The sequence below is a fragment of the Triticum urartu genome, chromosome 5 (genome assembly GCF_003073215.2).
Source record: "Triticum urartu cultivar G1812 chromosome 5, Tu2.1, whole genome shotgun sequence".
NCBI lineage: Eukaryota > Viridiplantae > Streptophyta > Magnoliopsida > Poales > Poaceae > Triticum > Triticum urartu.
Window position 1 is genome coordinate 575014193 of NC_053026.1, and position 18821 is coordinate 575033013.

Genomic DNA, 18821 nt, shown 5'->3' on the forward strand with positions numbered 1-18821 from the left:
CTATGGAATTTTTCTTTTTCCTCCAAGTTGCCTTACGCTGGAACCATTTGGTGTTTTTATCTCCTTCTCTTAAATATGTAGACCGTGACTGTTGTCTCCACATAATTTCCTCTCTCAGCAGCATCTCATCGAGTTCCCTCGTTAATTTGATTTCTTCTGCCTGTTGTTCCGCCGTGCGAGGGGAGTTCCATATTCTGCTAAGTTTTTTCCTAATCTCCAATGTTTTCTTTATGACTGAACCAAAATCCCTGTCCGCCCAGCTCCTAAGATCAGACTGCATCTGCTGTAGCTTTGTATACACCTTCTGTAAATTGTCCGCTGGTCCGTCCCTTTTCCAGCTCGCCGCAATAGTGGGTTGTAGTGACTCTACTCTCTCCCACATTTGCTCATATCTAAACAGGTTGTTCTTCCTCTCATTCACCGGTCTCCATTCAGTTTTGTTTCCAACTCTTAGGATGATTGGTAGGTGGTCTGACCTTGACAAGCAGATATGCTCAACTGTAGCATTCTTGAAGTAATTAGACCACTCCGGTGAGGCCACGCATCTGTCCAACCGTGCGCGAACATTAGCGTGACCCTGTTGTTTGTTGTTGTACATCCATCCTGGTCCTTTGAAACCCAGGTCGAACAGGTTATAGTCAGAGAGTACAGTGCGGAAATTTTCCATGTATGGTTCGGACCTCTTTGTCTCTGAAAAATGTTCGGACTGCCACATGGTTTCGTTGAAATCACCCATCATCATCCACGGAAGATTATTGGTATCTTTGATTCTTCTTAGTAGAGTCCACATTAGGTGGCGTTCGTGTGCTTTCGGTTCGCCATAAACAAAAGTACCTCGCCATTGTAGGCCATGAGGATTTAACCGGACCAACACATCGATGTATCTCGCCCCTACGGCAATCTTCTTTATTTCCATATTTTCATCATAAAAGAGAGCAATGCCGGCACCTTTTCCGATACCGGGTTGCGTGATGCAATGACGAAGGCCCAGCCTCCACTTGAGGTTGCTTACGTACTTATTATTTTGCCGTGTCTCAGTGAGGAAGACGAGCTTGGGCTTGTATGTATGCACGAGGCACACGAGTTCTTGAACTGTATGAGGCTGCCCGAGACCTCGACAGTTCCAACCAAGGATCGTCATGGCTCCTGGCGGGCGCCAACCTCAGCGCCCACCAGGTTACCGGTAGCCCCATTGCCGGTTGCTTCCATTCCGTCCCCCTCCACCTGAACCTGCCCATCCTCAACTTCTGCAGTGCCTCTGATCTTCTTCTTCTGTTCTTCAACCTCTCCCCCATTCTCTGTCTCTACTTGGTCCGCTTCTTCCTTCTCTCTGTCACTCCTCTTGCCAAGAACTGAGTTCACCTGGTCTGCACTTATGTTCGCCTTCCTGTGTGGGTTTTTTTCGAGAGTACGTCAAATGCGTATCATAGCTTTATAGAAAGCAGAATATAAGTTATAAGAAAATTACCACTCGCCGCGAACAACAAACGTAGCACAAACACCACACCCAACAGGACCAAAGAGAAACACCACCGCAAAGCAAGTTACAACGCAAAAGAGCCTATTCTAAGATCATACATAGTACCGTGTCTCAACTGACGCCGGGCATCTTCAAAGACAACCCACTGTCGCAAAGTTTTACTCATCAACGCACCATCCATCCTAAGCGCCTGAGAGAAAGTGCCAGGTGAATGACAGGGCTCGATCCGATCCGAGAAGGCGCCGTCTTAGACACACCGGCGACGGTGTACAGAGCGCCACAGAGGATCAAAAGAGGACAGTGGTGAACACCGAAGGAGAGCAACGAGGAGCCAGCCATGTCTCCAAGCATAGTGCTCCAACAAACGAGCGATGTTGAGGACATCGCCATCGTGCCGATACAAACACCGAATCGAGGCTTTCGGCTCGAAGACATTCACCAACTCTAAGAGAGCAGTGGCGGAGCTACGGCTGGGCCAACCCATGCCCTTGCCCGCCCATCACATGCAAAATTCCTCTGATGTACACGTACTATTAGGCCATGGAATAACATTCCAATAGTAATTTCCTTCAGCTTGGCCCTGCTAGCCCGCCCAACAATTTGGGTGAAGCTCCACCACTGCAAAAGAGCGAGCAGAATTGCGAACACGCTCGACGACGTCTTCAAGAAGGAGAATGACATCCATAGATGCCATCACCATCGGCCCGACAAAAGCCGAGCAAGATTTTCATCCGCGCATGGCCCCTCTCCACACCTCCATGAAATTGGCAACATTGTTCAAGAAGCCTCACACCGCCACCCCATAGCACTTGCCGACGTAGCAGCAATGCCGAGGACTGATGACCAACCGCCCAACAGGGTAACCGCAGCCACACCACCAACTCCCAGCCTGCACAAGGATCCACGCCAACCAGCACCTTCGGCCAGGTCCGGGACCACCCGTGATGGTCGTTGCCTACCCAAGGGACAACCTTGCGTCGATCAGACCCACCTCTCCTCTCCACGGAAAATCCCAAGTCGACACCATCAGGAGAGTACTGCCGCTCGCCGCGCCACACAAGGGTAACTGACCGCTCGCTGCTCGCTAAGACTCCATCTTAGCCGAGCCATCGACGCGTCGCCACCAGCCTGCCCGTGGGAATTCGCCGCCACACCTCTCTGTTGCCAGAGCCTGCCAGGCCCACCACGCCACCATCCCACCTACTGAGCGCCGGCCACAAGCCCTCACCTGCACCTGGGGCAAATCTGGCCTGGTTTGATCCCCATCACAACAAGAAAACCAAGCCGCCACCGGCCTGCACATTCCGCCGTGACGCGCCACCATCAGCCAGCATCGCCGCCCAGCACCGCCTCCAGCCTGCGTGAACCGCCGTCGCCGACACCAGGCGGGCTTTGCCCAGTGACGGCAGGGAAGGGGAGTGGGGGCCCATGTCCGGCGGCTAGGGTTAGATCACCCGGGTCGCCTGGGGAGGGGGGGGAGGGGCGACAAGAGGCGCTTGTAAAACTAAATGTCTCGTCAGTGTTAACCCTGTTAACCCGAGACTGTCGATCTTCTTTGTGAACTTGATTGAAAATGACAAAAGAAAAATCTGAAATTTTGGACAGAAGAATCTAATACGTCTGAAGCCTTGGCCCCAGCAAGTTTTGTGATGTATGATAAAAGCAAACAACATTAGAACAATTCACAGGTACAAACTCTATTACTGGCGTGCTCATACACTAGTTCGTTCTGTGTGTCACTGTCTGCAAGTGCTCATTATTCTTTTCGGAGATGAAGATCATAAAGTTCACAATGAAGACATACAACCCCTGGCTTTGCTGCTACCTTGGTGTCGCCACAACAGCAGAATTTCCATCTCGGACAAATAATCTACTGAAAAGCAGATCGGCGTGGCAAAGACAGCATGGCAAAAACAATACTCCGTACTACTGAAAAACTGCTAGCATTCACTTCCAATATAAAAGATGCACCACAATCATAATCGTTGGTTGCACAAGCCTTACACATCTAAAACCCCACCCCTAGATACAACTCCTAATGCCATTTCGAAACACGAAAACACCAGAACAAGAACTCAGCTCTAATCTCCTTACCCACCCCAACCACCAGACTCCAGCAACGGCGAAGATACTACAGAAGAGCAGAACCACCCCAAAAAAAAAGCCTCTCATTGAATCCTGAATCGCCTCAGACTTGCACCTTTCTGCAACCCACAAGCATATCCAACTAGCAGAATCTTGAATTCCTACAGCCACGGCAACTCTTCCTCACCCTGTATATAAGCTGTCCTCCTCGAATGGATGATCAAATGACTTGAGCAGCGGAAATCAACAGCCAACTGCGACCGCTGCCGGGCTTGCGTCTGTTGGGGCAACACCATTTACAGCCCCTGCCGCCACACTGTTTTCCACCACAGGGTTTTTCTCTCCATGGACCTTGAGTTCCTGCAGCCCCTGCTTTGCATCAACATCTTGATTTTCAGTGTTGCTGGTAGAAAGCGGCTTTTTGTTCATGATCCCCTGCTTCCCATCGACTTCTTGGTTTTCAGTGTTGTTGACAGAAAGCGGCTTTTTGTTCATGATCTGCAAGACCAGTAAGGGATGTTAGAAAGTAAGTCCAGCATTTCTCAGAGTTGAAGCTTGACTGGAATCTTTTCGAGAAAAAGAAACTTGATTGTAATCACACTAGACTAGGTACTAAATTTCAGAAGGATGACATTGAATTCACCAGGATCAAACTGCCATAACAAAATTGCATTACAAGAAAACGAATATAGACTAACAGGTACTTAGTCCTCTTATCACACATATGCTGCAAACACTTGCATGGTAAAGTAAAAGGCACTCATAAGCTACACCAAGTTAGTTCTCAGTAGTTCAGACTTCTGGGAGGTCCAAAACAGTGTACTCGTATGAAGAATGACAAACAAAACTATCTAGTCATAAGATTCACCAGTTTTATATTAGATAAAGTACGCTACTGCCCATGTACCTTCTCCAGTGGCTGCTGTCGCTTGGATTTCTTCTCTTGCATTATCTTCTCACGGTTATCATAAAAGCCAAAGTCATCCAACATGGATGTCTTGCAGACATGATCCTTGAAAATCTTTAGCACCTGAAGGCCTTGCTCAAGCCTAACCTGTAGACAACACGAGAAAGCAGGTCAAAAACCTACTGAGCACAGCATTCATACAGCTAATCATGCAAATTTTTAAGAACAAGTTGTCAATTTTTAATAGATCGCAGTGTGATTGATCCATGTTCATATTACATGATGCAAGAGCACTGAAACGGACTGCCATGGTGTACCACCAGAAACTTTACTTAGGAGATTGGCAAAAGATGAAAACAGTAAAGTCTACAGTTCTCACCTCCTGGGTATCTCTGCTGTTTGTCACTGGTTTGTTTTCGTTATACTCAAGAATAATGTGCTTCAATAGAGTGTTGGGAATGTCCTTTACAATGTGCCACTTGACGGGGAAGCAGCCAGTCCACTTGTCTTGCTGCCAGTATTCAACTGTCTTGTTAAAATCAACCTGACCAACCATCTCGGCAAGTCCAATGAACTGACCGCTGGTGTTGACCTGAATAAAAAGTGGAACAAGGAAAGATGCATCAGATCAGCAACCACTATGAAGACTGTTCAGATAGAGAAAACAAGCTGTTTTAGCAGCACAGAATTATTATGCACTTACAGAGAACAACAGAAATACAGGTGAATTGCTTGATTTGTCTTTAGCAGCTTGATAAGCAGCATCAAGCCTTTTATTTCCACTGGGGGTGCTTGCCCAAACATTGTACTTGATGCTCTTGTGAACATCATCCTCACTGTATGATTTTATAACGAAGAACTTGGCATCTGAGTAAGTTTCAACAAAGTCAGCCTTATTGTACTGATCCTGCACAACTGCATTTGAGGCATCGCCAGTAGGAAGCTCCTGTCCTTTTGCAGGTGCAACAGCAGCTTCTCCAGCACCCTGTTCATTTTTAATGACAGTGCTTCTTGGCCCTCTCTTCAGCTCATTCAAGCCATCTATGTTCTCATTACCGAAACGGTATGATCCATAGGTTTTTGGTCTGGGCTTGTACTTTCCATCTGACAGTACATTCCACCCACCATACATACCAGAGCCATAGAGGTGAGATCCATACCAATAGTCAGGTCCATATGCATTTGCATTGTACATGACACTAGAGTACATGGAACTCATGTACTCAGGTGTCTGTGGCCCCAGTGCTGAGTTTTGCCCAAGCAATCCCTGCAAGATATGTTTCCATGTTAAGAACAGGCTATTTAAACACATAAAACATATGAGCTTACAGATATGCAGAACACAAAATTTTCACTTTGACCTGGCAAAATTAATTGTGGTATGTGCCCTCAGATAACCCCAATGATATACAATGACATATCATAAACCATCCAAATAGGTGCTTTCACAAACCGTATCAAACCATATTGGTAGGATCAAGCAACAAGCAGCAATACTCAAAATTGTTGAAAATAAATAGCGACTCATAATTGCTGATAATCCGTGATGCAGGCATTTGAACAAAGACCAGAAAGCTACACAGAAATAGCTCTCTGGGGAAGAACAATATGCACACCAGAAATGAGAAAACGGTAACGAATTCTGATTCTTCGACTGTACCTTGGTTTTAGGATTAGAAGCAGTTGATGTAGAATTTCCAACAGAGAGTTTCTGCTGAGTATGACCACCATACGATGGATAAGCAGCTTTATCACCATGGTTCTGATAACTAGCTGAACGCCCACTTGGTTTCACCGGGTATGTGGTTTTCTTCAGACCTGTTGAACTATCAGTGCTGTTTGAATTGGCTTTGGAAGCATCCACCAATCCAGGCTTCTGATAAGCAGCAGGTGCAGCAGAAGCATCCTTCTGCGGTAAAAGATCTGATTTGCCAGCATTAGGCTTGAATGCTGGCTTAGTGGTGCCAGTAGTCTGTGGCTGGAGATACGTGGACGGGTACTGGTAATGCTGAGATCCGTACATCTGCGTGTCATACCCAGACGAAGCAACACCATACTGAGGATAGCAATACATGTCCCCATAAGCACCCTGCAGAAAACCAATAGGCTAAACTAAGTCTTCACATGCAGCGAAAATCTTCAAGATGCTTTACAGTGGCGATTAGTTTTGCAGGGTTGGCCATCCGATTAAAGCAGGCAAACCAAGTGTCTACAAGGTATGTAAAGTAGAGGATATAACACTCACAGGGTTAAGTGACTCTGCTCCGTCGAGGCCCACATACACTGAATAATCCCCCCAGCCTGCAAATCCCAAAAGGCATTGCTATCAGACTATCACCAATTTCGAACAAATATTTATGATTTAACTACAAATTCGCACTGCAGTGACTAATTCAATAGTAGAAACAGAGAGCAACAGACTAAATGGTGCCTTGGTGCCTCACCTCCATAGTAATACTGGTAGGCGTCAGCGCCAGCACCATACATGTTGGCATTCTTGTAGTCCTGCAGCCCCATGGCTGGCCACTGCCCCGCCGACGCCACCTGCGGGTTTGGAGACGCCACCACGCCGTTCATCCTGCCATTGGGTGCTGCCGAGACCTGCACCGCGATTCAAAATTCAGAGTATGGAACACCACCATAACATCATCACAGCGCCACAGCAAGATGGTACAGGCTACTGAGGAGAGAGGCGGGTCATACCTTCTTCTGCGCCTCTTTGCCCTGGCCGGCCACGCCCTTGGGATCCAGCGACAGCTTGTGCAGCAAATCCGCGGCGTCTGCATCACGGCAGGTCAAGGCGAAACCGATGCGGACATGTCCAAAATCCAAACAGGCAAACTAATCCACAAAATCACGCGGCTGGGTGAAATTCTAAGCACCAGGAGCGAGTACACCCCAAAACACACGGAAACCAAATCCCCTACGCTCCCGTCGCAGCCGGGGCCGCAGCCCTCACCCTAGCGAGCAAACCTCCACGAGCAAACCCCTCCCAAATCCCGACGGAAACCTCCCGCGAACCGAAGGACCCAGACCGAGCACCGGGAGATCCGGCCGCGGGCGACACGCCCGGACACCCACCCGCAAAACCCAACGGAAATCCGGAGAGAGAGAAAGAAAAAAAGCGCAGCCAGGCCAGCGGAACAGCGCGGCGGGTGAAAGGATACGGTCGGCGGCGTGAGCGACGGCGGGGGCCATGGCGGCGGCGGTCCGGCGGGGCGCGGCGGCGGTCCGGCGGGGCGCGGCGCCGGGGGTAAAACCCAGAGAAACCCTCGCGGTGGATGGGGGGCGGGGTGGGGTGGGGGAGGGGGGAGGCGCCGCAACGTGGGAGAAAAGAAAGAAAGGCGAGAGAAACGAGTGGAGGGAGGACGGCGTTAAGTATTTCGCGTCGCCGTGGGGTTTGGAGGTTTTAATGCTTTCCTTCCCGCTTGCTTTGGATTTTTGCGACTTATTACTGCTGTCAGTCCATCGCCTGGGCCTCCTGGGCCTTTTGGGCTTTTCGGTGGAGTGCAGATGTGGCATATATGTGTTGTCGACGACGGCGGGGAGGACAAGTGGGGGGCCGCTTCCGTGCACACGTTTCGATCTGTGACTGACCGTGAGGTTGTTCAGAGCTTGATATCTACTGAAACTCCCCTAAAAAAACCGACTGCTCAAAAAACTAAAAAAATATATAAATACCGCTAAAAAATAGATGAACTCAGAATCAAAAACATGTACCCTCATAAAAGAAGAAACAAAAACATGTGCTTGTAAGAATTTCAGTTTTTGTGTGTAAAAAGCAAAATTGTTCACTAAAAGTTTCTTGGACACGATGTCTGCTGAATACTATGCGTGACAGCGTGAGTGCGGTTTGTTTCTTGTACCCAGTAATGAAAAAAGGTTCACAGCTTTCTGGGGTGAGAAAATTAGGCTCTGAAATTATACATCTATCTTCCTTCTTTTTGTAATAAAACGACTTAAAAGATGACATGATTTATCCCAACTCCTACGGTCTGTTATATGTTACTCCCTCTGTACCGAAATAGTTGTCGCTGGAGTAGCTGAAGTTGAGCTACTCCAGCAACAACTATTTTGATACAGAGGGATTTAGTATATAAAAAATGAGAAGAAATTCATGGTTTTCGGTTTTCAGAGGCATGTGGACATGAGCAAAACAATGGCCAGGGCCCAAAGTTCTTAATTCCATTGTAGATGGTTCATTCTAAAGATCCAAAAAATCTGGAAAAAAACATGTATGATTATACTAAAGATTTAAAATGTGCAGACAAACCAGCAGAACAGCAGAGCGAAAGAATACGATCGGCGAAGAGGGCCATGGAGGCGGTCCGATGGGTCACGGCACGTGCCGGCGCGAGGGGTAAAACCTAGATAAACCTTCGTGATGGATGGGGAGGGGAGGGGAGAGGAGGTGTCGCAACCTAGGAACAAAGGAAGAAATAAAAAGGGGGAAGCGAGCGAGAGAAACGAGTGGGGGGAGGATGGCGTTTAGGTATGTCATCATGGGGTTTCGAGGGTTTAATGATTTCCTTCTGGCTTGGTTTGGACTAGCGTTGGGGCGCATGATTGCGTGTCGCTTGAGATGAATATGTGTGTGCTTGTTTCTTCATCTTTTTTGAAGAAATAAAGGAAAACAAATACCCTCACCTCCATCTCACAAAAAAAAAATCTGACCTTAGCCAAATATAGATGACACTTGGCCGTCACATCCACCCCAGAAAGAAGAAAAAACTCATTTCCATCTTAAAAAAATAAAGCATAATCAAAGCATTCCTTACATAAAAAACCTGTTCCAACCTCGGCCAACCACTAGATGCCACTTGGCATAGCTGGTTGCTCATCCTTTCTTTCCCCTTAATAATGGGTTTAATTTTTGCGCTCCTTTTTTTTAGAAGGTGCACCCGTTTGGATCCGTGACTGACTTGTGAGCTTGTTCAAAACTTTCAAGTGATCTACTGCTCAAAAACCTCAACAACAACAACAACAAAAACTATTGCTCAAAAAGAAATTAGATGAACTCCGAAACAAAGACATGTACCCTCATACACTTGTTAAGAAAAAGAAACGACAATATGTGGCTCTAATAATTTATTTTTTTGTGTGTGTAGAAAACAAAATTGTTCACCAAAAAGTTTCTCGGACACGGTGTTAGCTGAATACCATGTGTGACAGCGTCAGTCTGTTTTGTTTCTTCTACCCAATACTCAGAGGCGGAGGACGCGGTAGGGCGAGGTTGGGGCGCTTGCCCTACCTTGATTTCTGGGAATTCTTTACTTAGGTATAGATGTATACAATCAGTGGGTCGCTAAAAATCGAGCTGATCGCTAAATTTCATGGTGAAACGTTTTACCGGGCCGTGAATCCTAGACACCTTACTGGGCCGTCATGGACTGATGCCAGTGCTCGATCCACGCAAGAAGCAACGTCCGGCTCGAGAACCCTCGCTCGAGCGAGAGTCGACACCACTCACGCACGACTGACATGTGCACACTAACCTTGCTGTTTCTGTGCCTAGGCGTGGTGATTGATTAGCGAGTTCAACGCGTATCAAGCTCTCGCTATTGTTAGGAGAAACTTTCTCGAGTGAAACACCCATGTTGTGTTCCCATGAATCTTCTCTGAATCGTTAGTTAGATGCCTAAAGATAGGTGTGCTGAGTATCAAATTGCTAAGGGCTTCTTTAATCCGCAGGATCTTTCTTAAACGGAGTAGAAGAAAATAAACTATAGGATTGCAATGCCACCTATTTGAATCCTAAAATATTTTAGTTTATTTCATTGTATTAGAAAATAAAATAAAGGTTTTCTTCAAACAAGAGCGTGCAGATGGAAAATTTGCTATGAAAAATATAAGGCAAAGCAATTATATATCTATGTTGGTTTTGCATAAAAGAATTTGCTTCAGAGTTCCACCCACCTCAAAAAAGTTTCGTCCTCCACCATAAGTATTACACATCTACTCCCTTCGTTCGAAAATTCTTAGAAATGGTTATCTAGACCGGGTCTAGATACAACCATTTCTAAGACAAGTATTTCCAAACGAAGGGAGTAGTCGAAGATTCATGTGGATATTTTATTTTATTTTTCTTTTTTATGCTTAATTGTGTCTTGAGATGTGCAATAATTAGAACACATCTAGCCTGCCCAGACAAACCCTTTTCAGAATTTTCTGAACAAAACTGCTGTGCACAACAGTGCATGGACAAAATCTGGACGTTGTCCATTTTAAACGGTGCTGATTTGCTAAAAGATGCTATCTAACGGACGATTTGATCTGTCATCCAGATTTCGTCTCAAAATCTGTCGTCCCTGTGGCACTGCCCTTTTTTGAAACTTCTAACACCACTTCAGGTTATTATTTTTAAAACTTAAAGCTCCACGTAGGCCAGAGTCGCACAGAAGAAAACATGAGATGCAAAACATAAGATAAATAAACAACTCTGAAACAGACAAGTTACTTCTTGCAAAACCAGTACAAATCACCACACCTAGGTACATTTTCTACCGACGACAAGATAAAAAAGACAACACACCACCACCCCAGATCAACAAATGATGATCTCTATCTCCTACCAGCCGAACTCAACTCCAAGATAGAGAAATAATAATACAGGGGGGAAATCTCAAGAGAAACCTAACCATATCCCTCAAACTTTCTGCAAAAACACCTACAGAACCCCAACAGAACCCTGATTGCCTCCAACAGTTGAACTGCGCCAGCCTCCTCCAAAACTCCCAAGCTGTCATGTCACCTTACTCACAACTCAACAGACAAAAAAATCAGCAGCCATTCGCGACAGCCAAGCTTGCGGCTGTGGGGTTAGCATCTTTCGGGGCAACGCCACTCACGGCAGCCGCCTCCACATTGTCTTCCACCACAGATTTGTTCTCTCCGGTAACTTCAGGCTTCTGCGATTCCTGCGCATTGCCGGAATCATTTTCAGTGTTGTCAACAGTAGGCAGCAGCTTCGGACTCGTGATCTGCATAATAATTCAATAAAAGAAGTTTGAATGAGTAACATGACAGTTTTAACAACTTCAGCCTTTCTAATAGATGATAAGTTGATTGGATCAGGGAAAGGACTCAAGCTGAAAGTAGGTCATGCAAACTACCAAATCGGAAAATGGAAGTCCTTACATTTTACAAGGAAGATGGCTACAACACTAATGACACCACACACACAAAAAGACTAGGAACACTCTAAAATGGCATATAACTACAATGTAAGCTAGCACCAAGAATTACCCTTCACCAGATCTAAGAGGCTTGCACCAACAACCTAAACTAACGTGCTATGTATTTTACCTTCTTCAGTTGTTGCTGCCGCTGTGATTTCCTCTCTTGCATTATCTTCTCACGGTTATCATAAAAGCTGAAGTCATCCAGGATGGATGTTTTGGAGACATGATCCTTGAAAATCTTCAACACCTGAAGGCCTTGCTCGAGCTTGACCTGCAGTAGGTATGGAAAAGAAAGACATTAAGCACAGTTTGACACCAGCATGCAAAATTAGGGAACACCTATAAAGATGTCATAATAACAGCAGCATGCCTCAGACTTATTAAGGCTTCTTGGTATTACAACAATGAAATGTACAGGCACTATTCTCACCTCCTGTGTATCTCTGCTGTTTGTCACTGGTTTGTTTTCATTATACTCGAGAATGATATGCTTTAACAAGTTGTTGGGAATATCCTTGACAATGTGCCACTTGACAGGGAAGCAACCAGTCCACTTGTCTTGCTGCCAGTGTTCCACCGTCTTGTCAAAATCAACCTGGCCAACCATCTCAGCGAGACCAACAAACTGCCCACTGGTGTTAACCTGAAAAAAGAACATCATACTCATCAGCTTACCACAAACTTGTTGATAATGCAAGACTTCTGAAAAGAGCACAAGATCTGAAAACTTACAGAGAAGAGAAGGAATACAGGAGAATTGACAGATTTAGCTTCCAGATAAGCACTGTCAAGCTTTTTATTTCCATTAGGTGTGCTAGCCCAAACATTGTACTTGATGCTCTTGTGAACATCATCCTCGCTGTACGACTTAATAATAAAGAATTTGGCATTTTCATAAGTGTCAGCTAAGTCAGACCCGTTGTACTGATCCTGCACAACTGCATTAGAGCCATCAGTAGCAGAAACATCCTGTGCTTTGACAGCTGTCACAGCAGCAGGTCCAAAGCCCTGTTGGTTATTATAGAGTCCACTCCGTGGTCCTCTCTTCAACTCATTCAAACCATCCAAGTTTTCATTGGGAAATCCATACGATCCATACGCTGTCCTCCCTCGGGGCTTGTATTTTCCATCCGACAGATTATTCCACCCACCATACATTCCTGGCCCATAAAACTGGGATCCATACCAAAAGCCACCATAGGCATTGCTGTTGTACATTCCATTAGCAGCATACATTGAAGCCACCGGTGAGTTAGGTAAACTCTGCAAATATGTCCATTTTAAAAAATCAGTATCTGAATGTACAAATTAATACAGCTGCAGGTTATGTTGAATTCAGCAACCAACAGAAGCAGTCAAAGTGCAAGGTGACATGGCAGGAATCAAACTCAGTAAAGCACAAGCATTCAGCAAGCCACAAAGGTGCAGACATTAAACAACAATGCTTAGAGTTAATAATATTCTGTGGCACAAGCTTTTGAGAAATGATCAGCAAATAAAACAACAGGTTTAGTGGCAGCAACAGTACATACCATCAGAGGAGGAAGAGGTTGAGTATTCTGATTCTTCGACTGAACCTTGCTTTTAGGATTTGAATCAGTTGAAGTAGGATTGCCACTAGAAGGCTTCTGCTGTTTTCCCTGGTAGATTTGGCCACCGTACCATGGATAAGCTGGTCTGCTACTTTGGTTCAGGTAACTACCATTGTTCCCACTTGGGTTCAGTGGTGTGGATGTCTTCTTCAGACCTTTTACCTCATCAACACTGTTTGCAGTGGCTTTGGGAGCACTGGCTACGGCATGCAGCGGATCAGCAACAGTAGAGGAAATATCCTTTGATGGGGCTAGCTTGTCAGTTTTAGACTTGTATTGTGGCTTACTGGCAGTATTCTGGGGCTGGTGGTATGATGATGGGTACTGATATTGCTGTGACCCATACATCTGACCATCATGCCCATATTGAGGATAGCAGTACATGTCACCATAGGCACCCTGAAAACCAATATTTGACGTGTCAATCCAAAGAGGGCCAGTCAATTGCAATTGCCAAAAACCTTGTGATGTCGGAGGTGTAATACTCACAGCGGTAGGTGTTTCCACTCCATCCTGATTCAAGTACATGGAATAATCACCCCAACCTGCAAAGGCAAAAAAGGGTGTCAATAATATTAATACGAAGATGCAGTCTATGTAATTGTGCTTGTAAGTGACAAATACTACAAAATCATTCATATACAGGGTAAATCATTTAAACAATGCAGTGTGATTTATAAAATTGCAATCATGTTACTAAATCACCAGAAACAACATAAACTAAATAGGAGTAGCACAATTGGGCATAGTGCCTCACCTGCGCAATAGTAAGCAGCAGGGTAGGCGCCATAATACATGCTTGCATCGCTGTAATCCTGTGGATTTGCCCACTGCTCGGACGCCCGTGGGTTCCGTGTGGCCGCCACACCATTCAGCTTGCCGCCCAGCCCTCCGGATGCCTGCAAAGTAGAAAGCGGGCAAAGAGATAGGTTCAGCACAAGGTGATTCAATAAGATGCGATATTGTGTTGCAGAGAGAAATGGATCACACCTTCTCCTTCGCCGCCGGGGCGTCGATGGCTTCAGTCTTGGCATCAAGGGATAGCTTCTGCAGCAAATTCGTAGCCTCTGCAGCAAGGGCGGTCAAGGGAAACTGACACAAGCGTGGACTAGAGATTCGGAGCAAAGATTCGAGTTCCCAGCCAAGAAACGGCGCGGTCAAAAACACCACGAGATCACGGCTCCTCGCAGGAAATCACACGCCTTTCATGGGAAAGCAGGAGCACCAAACAACAGCCGCAAACAAAAAACACAGAAAATACCTAATTCTAACAAGCAAACCGGCTTGGAATCGTCGAGAGCACCAGGTGATGCACTGGAGCGACGAAATCAAGCAAACCACCGGGAGACCCGAGCAAACTAGCCGGAGATCCGAGCAGCCGTCAAAAAGCCAACGAGAGAACTCGGAAAAAAAGGCAAAAAAAAAAGAGAGAAGGTAGGGGGACAGAGGTGCGGAATATATGTAGGTACAAGGATACGGTCGGCGGCGGCTGCGGCTGCGGCTGCCATGGCGGCGATCCGGAGGAGCGGGGTGGCGGCGGCGGCGGCGCGGGGGAAAAACCCTGGGAGAAACCCTAACGAGGCGATACGTTTGGTAGGTGGGAGAGGGGGAGGAGAGAGAGACGGAGAGGAGAGATAAATAATTCGGCGACGGGTTTGGATGCTTTGCCTCGTGTTTTCTATGGCCCGGATCGTAGGCCGATGTATTTGGGCCTAGAGCCCATTCCATCCGCAGCGTGTTCTCCTCGTGACCTCAGATCCTTCGTTCCCCTAAATAAAAGTCAGATCCTTCGTCTAAAACATGGTCTCTCCCTTCACTAACATGGCTAATTCTCAAAAAAGAAATTGTTTTGGATATTACAGTATGGACTACGTTCGAACTGAAATGAATGAACAAATACACTAAAACATGTCTATATACATCCAAAAGTTAAAACAACTTATATTTGTGAACGGAGGATGTAGTTATTATTTCTCAACATAAAAGAATTATCTTATATTTAAAAATAAGGGCTAAACCGTTTATATGTATCCACATAGGTTTTCTTAAGGTTGTTTTTCCTAAGGTAAATAGAGCTCCATCCGATCCATATTACTTGTTACTGAAATGAATGTATCTGGACGTATTTCGGTTCTAGATCCATCCATTTCCGTGACAATTTATATAGATCAAAGGGAGTACATTGATTAAACAAAATGGGGATTATAACATAGCTGGTGAACCTACAAGCATATGTGTTTACTATGGCTACATCTGTATGATTGTGCGGCATAGAACATAGTAAGGACGCAAGAGGAGAGTGGTGGGAGAAAAAGAATGGAAATAAGAAACAACATACCAAAAATAATCCTTGGCGCTTGGACAAGATGTTGACACACTGGGCGTGGGCGTGGTCATGCCGGGTTTTGTCCGGGGAGTTGGGTATGAAAGGGGTCCATCCACGTGGGGCCACGCTTGTAATACGGATGAGGCTCTACATCTGCATAAATAGTTCCAAGTGGGGCCACACAGGTATTTCGTTTTTCTAGTTTTTTTTTCTTCAAAAAGACCATAAAAGGTGGGGGTCCACAAGTTTGATTATCTGAAAGTTAGTTTTTTTAAAGACCAGAATACTAATAGTTTAGACCGCCAAAAGTTGTAATTTCAATTTTTAAAATACCGAAAGTTGAAAACTTGAAAGTTACAAAAAAAATCCAGAAAGTTCTCAAATTCCAAAGGTTGGGACCAAAAATCAAAAGTTAATACTACATTTTTCAAAAGTGCTAAAAAAAGAGAAAAACATCAAAAAAATGGAAAGAACCTGAAATGGGAAACGCCATAGGATCATGCCCTCAGGGAGAAGTTGGAGCATCAAACAACAACCACAAAAAAATGGAAAACCTAATTCTCACGAGGCAAACGGGTTTGGAATCGCCCAAGGCACCAGGGATGCACTAGAGCAAAGAAATAAAAAAGGAAACCACCATGAGACATGAGCAAGATACTCAAAGATCTGATTAGTCATCAAAACAAACCAAGGAACTCGAATAAACCAAAAAAGAGATAGGGTAGGGGAACATAAGTGTGGAATATACATGTGTATAAAGATATGGATGGCGACGACATCGACGGTGATGATCCGGGGCAGGGAGGTGGCGGTGGAAGTAGCCATGGTGGCGATCCAAGGCAGCGGGTTGGCAGCGGCGCGGGGAAAACTGTGGGAGAAACCCCAACAGGGAGGCACTCTGTAGGGTGAGGGAGCGAGAGAGATGGGCAATAGATATATGGTTCAGGCAAGTATATGTCATCTCCTTTGGATGTTTACCTCGTGTTTCTTTCATTTGTTATGGGCCTAGATCCTAGGCCAACATATATGGGCCTATGAGCCCACTCCATTTGACAACAGGTTTTCCTCATCCAAACTCGTATGTGTCAACTTATCAAGAATCATGGATGATTAGAATGTTGTAGTTCTTTGTTAAAGATGCTCATCTTGGTCCCTTTACAAGAACCACACGATTGTTACTGCATTTGTTAGATGGTCACTAAATTACTAACATTTACAATAAGACATTAGTGTACACTACATTGCCATTTTCATTGTAAATGATAATTGCGTGCATCAATGATTTTGATGTCACAGTTAGTGTAAACACTACAAAACATGCATTATTTTGTGACGTTTCACCCGCCTTTGTGACCATTGCTATTGGGAGAATATTGGCAAACGAATTAGCATGGACACCAATCACAGAGTCACTGAACGAAAATATGATGAAAGGCTCACCTGCTTAACTTTGAAGTTTTGAACCCACGAAGACAAAAAAATCTTCAAATATGGGGCGATGGCGAGAAGTTTGCACCACCTGCGATTTCTCCGGGTAGGGGCAGCGCGTTGGTAGTTCGTCTCCAAGCACCCCTCACAGCATGGTGCCCTCTCTCCCTCTCGTCGACATCGTCGTCGTCAGAATCCACCATGGTCCCTTGCCTTCTCTCTTCCCTATAGCCGCCACATGCACTATCCTTCTCATCTCTTCCTCCTGAATCAGTCAACCGACATGTGGAAGGAGTCGACCAGCCACCCAGTTGTTGGGCGTAGCTACATGTGCTAGCGACAACAGGACGGGAGAGCCTAGGAGGTCTCACCGGAGGTAGACTTGTCTGGCAGGGAGGGGGAGGGGGCAGGAAGGCAGACACATGATGGGTTGGGAGTTATAAAGGAGGAAGGGGAAGGGGAAAGTTATGTGTGACCTGCGAGAGCGCTCAATCAACGAGAGAGGGTGCTCGTGAGGCCAGATTGTAGCGGGTCCCTAGCTAGTAACTGATGAAGGAAATATGCCCTAGAGGCAATAACAAAGTTGTTATTTATATTTCCTTATATCATGATGAATGTTTATTATTCATGCTAGAATTGTATTAATCAGAAACTTAGTACATGTGTGAATACATAGACAAACAGAGTGTCGCTAGTATGCCTCTACTTGACTAGCTCGTTAATCAAAGATGTTAAGTTTTCTAGCCATGGACAAAGAGTTGTCATTTGATGAACGGGATCACATCATTAGAGAATGATGTGATTGACTTGACCCATCCGTTAGCTTAGCACAATGATCATTTAGTTTACTGCTATAGCTTTCTCCATAACTTATACATGTTCCTATGACTATGAGATTATGCAACTCCCGAATACTGGAGGAACACTTAGTGTGCTATCAAACGTCACAACATAACTGGGTGACTATAAAGATGCTCTACAGGTGTCTCCGATGGTGTTTGTTGAGTTGGCATAGATCGAGATTAGGATTTGTCACTCCGTGTATCGGAGAAGTATCTCTGGGCCCTCTCAGTAATGCACATCACTATAAGCCTTGCAAGCAATGCGACTAATGATTTAGTTGCGGGATGTTGTATTACGGAACGAGTAAAGAGACCTGCCGGTAACGAGATTGAACTAGGTATTGAGATACCGACGATCGAATCTCGGGCAAGCAACATACCAATGACAAAGGGAACAACGTATGTTGTTATGCGGTTTGACCGATAAAGATCTTCGTAGAATATGTAGGAACCAATATGAGCATCCAGGTTCCGCTATTGGTTATTGACCGGAGATGAGTCTCGGTCATGTCTACATAGTTCCCGAACCCGTAGGGTCCGTACGCTTAACGTTCGATGATGATTGGTATTATGAGTTTATGTGTTTTGATGTACCGAAGGTTGTTCGGAGTCCCGGATGTGATCACGGACATGACGAGGAGTCTCGAAATGGCCGAGACATAAATATCGATATATTGGAAGGCTATGTTTGGACATCAGAATGGTTCCGTGTGAGTTCGGGCATTTACCAGAGTACCGGGGGGTTACCGGAACCCCCCGGGGAGTCAATGGGCCTTATTGGGCCCTAGTGGGAGAGAAGAGGAGGCAGCCAGGTGGAGGGCGCCCCCCAAACCCAATCCGAATTGGGTGGGGGTCGGCCCCCCTTTCCTTTCTCCTTCTCCCTCTTCCTTCTCTTTCCCAGTGAGACTAGGAAAGGGGGGAGTCCTACTCCTACTAGGAGGAGGACTCCTCCCCCTTGGCGCGCCTAGAGAGGGCCAACC

At 45.7% G+C, this 18821-nt stretch overlaps 2 protein-coding genes across 2 annotated transcripts; both read right to left on the bottom strand.

Moving 5' to 3' along the window:
- Nucleotides 1-3404: 3404 nt before the first annotated feature.
- On the bottom strand, nt 3405-7797 carry LOC125510872 (YTH domain-containing protein ECT3-like). Its single transcript, XM_048676146.1, has 9 exons — nt 7640-7797; nt 7176-7252; nt 6917-7073; nt 6718-6773; nt 6133-6561; nt 5176-5739; nt 4852-5064; nt 4473-4619; nt 3405-4063 (listed from the first exon to the last, which is right to left on the bottom strand). Exons 1-9 carry the CDS (start codon nt 7668-7670, stop codon nt 3809-3811), a joined length of 1929 nt encoding a protein of 642 aa, XP_048532103.1. The 5' UTR covers nt 7671-7797; the 3' UTR covers nt 3405-3808.
- A 3110-nt stretch (nt 7798-10907) lies between these two features.
- Nucleotides 10908-14903, bottom strand: LOC125510874 (YTH domain-containing protein ECT1-like). The gene is made up of 9 exons (XM_048676147.1): nt 14723-14903; nt 14236-14312; nt 14003-14144; nt 13735-13790; nt 13186-13644; nt 12386-12916; nt 12084-12296; nt 11778-11924; nt 10908-11452 (listed from the first exon to the last, which is right to left on the bottom strand). Exons 1-9 carry the CDS (start codon nt 14751-14753, stop codon nt 11252-11254), a joined length of 1857 nt encoding a protein of 618 aa, XP_048532104.1. The 5' UTR covers nt 14754-14903; the 3' UTR covers nt 10908-11251.
- Nucleotides 14904-18821: the final 3918 nt, after the last annotated feature.